The 4,029-nt window shown below is 42.5% G+C and overlaps 1 protein-coding gene across 1 annotated transcript; it reads left to right on the top strand.

The window, feature by feature from the left end:
- Window positions 1–306: 306 nt before the first annotated feature.
- Window positions 307–1,443, top strand: LOC136750624 (prolactin-releasing peptide receptor). The gene has a single exon (XM_066705746.1). The coding sequence runs from the start codon at window positions 307–309 to the stop codon at window positions 1,441–1,443; it is 1,137 nt and encodes a 378-aa protein (XP_066561843.1).
- Window positions 1,444–4,029: the final 2,586 nt, after the last annotated feature.

Here is a 4,029-nt window from a genome sequence, read left to right as displayed (position 1 = left end):
TTTGTTCAAAATTAATTAAAAAATTCATTTATGTAGGTTCCCAAACAGAACAAAAGCACAGAAGGATAAACAACCTATATACAACTGTATTTGTTTGAATGTTACACTCAAATATAATACCCATTTTATAGTATACTGGATAAGAACTATCCAATATGCATTCAGACTAAAACTTAAAGCTGTATCGTTCTTTTTTTCCCCCAAAAAATCAATCTGTGTCACAACAGAATTAACTCTCCAAAACCTGTACTGTGGCCCTGCAGTTCAGGCTGCCTGTCTGTCTGTCTATCTTTCCCAGGTGCAGACATGGACCCCCTGCTGGAAGAGGCCCTGGTAAGAGTGAACGGCACCCTGGGAGGAGCTGCCCTCAATGTCAGCGACCCCTTGGCCACCTTCTCAGGCCTGCAGCTGCTCCTGCGCTTCAAGCCACTCTTTATCCCACTCTACTGCATCCTGGTGGCTGTGGCCTGTGTGGGTAATGCCTTCCTGCTGGCCTGCATTGTGGCCGACAAGAAGCTCCACAATGCAACCAACATGTTCATTGGGAACCTGGCAGCCGGGGACCTGCTGATGTGCCTGAGCTGTGTGCCACTAACGGCCTCCTATGCCTTTGAGACACATGGTTGGCTGTTTGGTCGTGCCATGTGCCACCTGGTCCCGCTGGTGCAGGCCACTACAGTGTACGTGTCTGTGCTGTCTCTCACTGCTATTGCCGTGGACCGCTATGTAGTGGTGGCTTACCCCATCCGTCGCCGCATCCCACTACGCTGTTGCGGCTGGCTGATACTGGCCACTTGGGCACTCTCCCTGGGCCTGGCATCACCACTCGCTCTGCATACCAGCTACCTAGACCTGCGGCCCACCGGCCACAACCTGGTGGTGTGCGAGGAGTTCTGGCTGGGCGCTGCAACCCTGCGCCTGCTATACTCCTGCCTGATGCTACTGATGTCCTACATGATCCCCCTGCTGGCTGTCACTGTCTCCTATTGTGCCATCAGCACTCATCTGCACCAGCGCTGCCTCCCCGGCGCCTCCCAGCCCACCCAGGCCAGCTGGAACAAGAAGAAACGCAAGACCTTCGTGCTGCTGGTGACCTCAGTGCTGGCCTTCGCGATGTGCTGGCTGCCCCTGCAGGTGCTCAACCTCATCCGTGACCTTGACACAGACTTCCGAATCATTGACAAGCTCTATGTCAATGTGCTGCAGGTCTCCTGTCACCTATTGGCCATGAGCTCAGCATGCTACAACCCCTTCATCTATGCCTCGCTTCACCACAAACTGCGGCTGACCCTGCGGAGTTACTTGCGCTCAGCCCAACTCAGCCAGAGCAGCTTTCTGTCCCGCAAGGCGTCCCGCCACAATGCCACCTGCCTCAGCCTGGTGTCCGAGCCACCCGCCAAGGATTCTGCCCAGCCAGATAGCTGCTTGGACAACTCGCTGTGAACCAGACCCGCACTGAGCATTTAGGGGAGCTACACAAATCCTGAGTCATAGTCCTTTGAGTGTCTGTTGTCATTTTCATAAAACACCTTCAGTACTAAATACCTGTACTGCTAAGTGGTAATGTAGTACATGCCATGCCTTTACTGAGAATGTCTCAATCTGCTGTGAAGCTCAACTGCGTGTGGCCTGAAAATCATAGGGATCTATTGCTGTTTTAGTAGTAAAATTAAACCTAGTTCCAGTAGTGAGCATTACATTTACTGTTCTTTATCTATAAACAGAGTGTATATTTAATTACAGCCCATTCATTAATTATTATCTATTTATGCTGGCACGCATTATTAAAAACCACAAGGTTGGCTCTTGAGCATTTAAACGGAGCTATATGTTTCATATTTGCTTATTTATAGTATGTACAGCACACATGGCACAGGGAGGTACATGTACAGTAGCTCTTTTCAACCAAATTTTTCCAAGAGTTAATTGCACTCATACAAGTAAAACACAGCCTACAAACACATTTAATCTCTTACATGCAGAATGGACTCCAGTGGACTCTATTCAGTTAACAAAAGATCATGCTCCCATACTAGTCTCAGCAGACCCAGTGCATTCATACATTCATACAATGAACACAGTTGTGCAACTTCATATAGTTTGTCTAAAAATTTAATTAACTATGCCTTGTTCCCCAATACTCTGGAAAGAAATGTAATTTCTATGACACACAAACAGCTTTGGTGTATTATTGTAACAGCAATCAGGGGAAAGGAGCCCAATGCAGCTGCTGAAAGCATCATTCATGAAGGGTCCTAGTCCTGTCTGATTATTACCATATACAGACACATGTATACACAATCAGTCATTACCATTTCGTGACTCACCAACAGGAGACAACCAGCTAACACATTTCCTTCTGGTAACATTTTTGTGGTTATGGTGTGATTGTATTTTGGTTTTGACAAAGATAATGTGAGAAACGTGTTTAAAATGTATTACCCTGACCACACACTGTTGTTAATGTTCTCTGAATTGTTGTACAGTAATGTTGTTGTCATATTTCATAGGTCCATCTCTGGAATTACAACACATATCAAGCACAATTCTATTATCTTGCATCCATATATACAGTAATTTTGTAAATCTCAATCTTAGAACTAAAAATAAATGTTTCACACTGTATTTTCTTATTTGTGAATATTAGCTATCCTGGAATGTAGTTTTATTAACTTAATTTGATGTTACTTGACAATGTTTTGACAACATTTGAGTCTAGAAATTTGTGATGGATTATGTTGTTCTAAATTAACTTTATTACAGTTTTGCCACAACTTGATTTGCTGGGTATCTATCATGATAGGTTGATGTCTTAGTGTGAAATCCCTATTTCTGAAATACCCCACTGGTAACATTTCCAAAAAGAAAGTATATAATAATACATTTAAATGTAAAGAAAATGAATGATCCTGCTCCACAGTGATAAGATGGATTTTTCTGGAACTTTACACGACAGAGATGTTGCTAGGGCACCATGTGGTGCTGGGATTTCGGGAAGGGGGCTATCAATTTTGGAGTAATAAAAATCACTGGCATGAAACAATGTGTTTTTTCTCTTACTCCAGAACAATTGATTCTGCGGGCAATTCCACAGTCATTATTGGACGGCACTTGCTTCTGAATAACGCACAGCTTTATAACCACCACATAAAAAGGGGTTTTTGTTGGATGTCAGTGCTATTGAGATTCATTTTCCAAACAGATGGGAATATGGCTATTGTCAAAATCACAGTTCAAGCAGTATAGTTTTATTGACAACAGTTATCGATCGAGCAGTCAGTTTGGTCCTTGTGGGCAGAAGGATTTCACTCTAAAAGAGTATGTTTCTCAAATGAAAATAATGAAAGTTTGTTTTAGCTACAGAAGGTGAACTTGCTGCATAGAAAACTGTGAGCTAGATAGCAGACAACTGTGGCAGTTCATTTGTATGTCAGAGTAATGTCAGATTATTTGTAATGTCAAGATTAAGCTTGAGTGACTTTTATTTGTAAACACAAATATCTTACATCTCCAAACATTGGTCTACTCAGTCTAACAGTTAACAATTTCAGTACAATGTCCAACAGTGCCCCCACTCTGACTCTACTGTATACCATCCCCCAATTCTTCATGTACTAAACTGACTGGTAAGAGGGCACATATGCAGCGCCCTATCAGAGTCTGATTTGGGAAAATATGGAAATATGCTCTTTTATCCTACCACAGCACTGTGAGCAGGGCAAGTAATTTCAGTCATTGAGGGCCAGGGTCATGCAGGTTTTTGAATTTAACTTTCTATTTGTAACAGTTTAGGACCTGGTATAAATAGGTGATTTGACTTCTTATACTAATAATGACATAAGTAATTAAGACTTATATTAGAATATAGAGTACTGTGCAAAAGTTTTAGGCAGGTGTGAAATAATGCTGTAAAGTAAGAATGCTTTCAAAAATAGACATGTTAATAGATTATATTTATCAATGAACTAAATGAAAAGTGAGTGAACAGCAGAATAAAGGTCCCCTTCCAAAGGTGCCTCTACAACATAT

This window comes from Amia ocellicauda, chromosome 5, assembly GCF_036373705.1.
Source record: "Amia ocellicauda isolate fAmiCal2 chromosome 5, fAmiCal2.hap1, whole genome shotgun sequence".
NCBI lineage: Eukaryota > Metazoa > Chordata > Actinopteri > Amiiformes > Amiidae > Amia > Amia ocellicauda.
The sequence above is the reverse complement of the archived record's forward strand: the minus strand, read 5'-3'. Positions and strand labels throughout refer to the sequence as shown.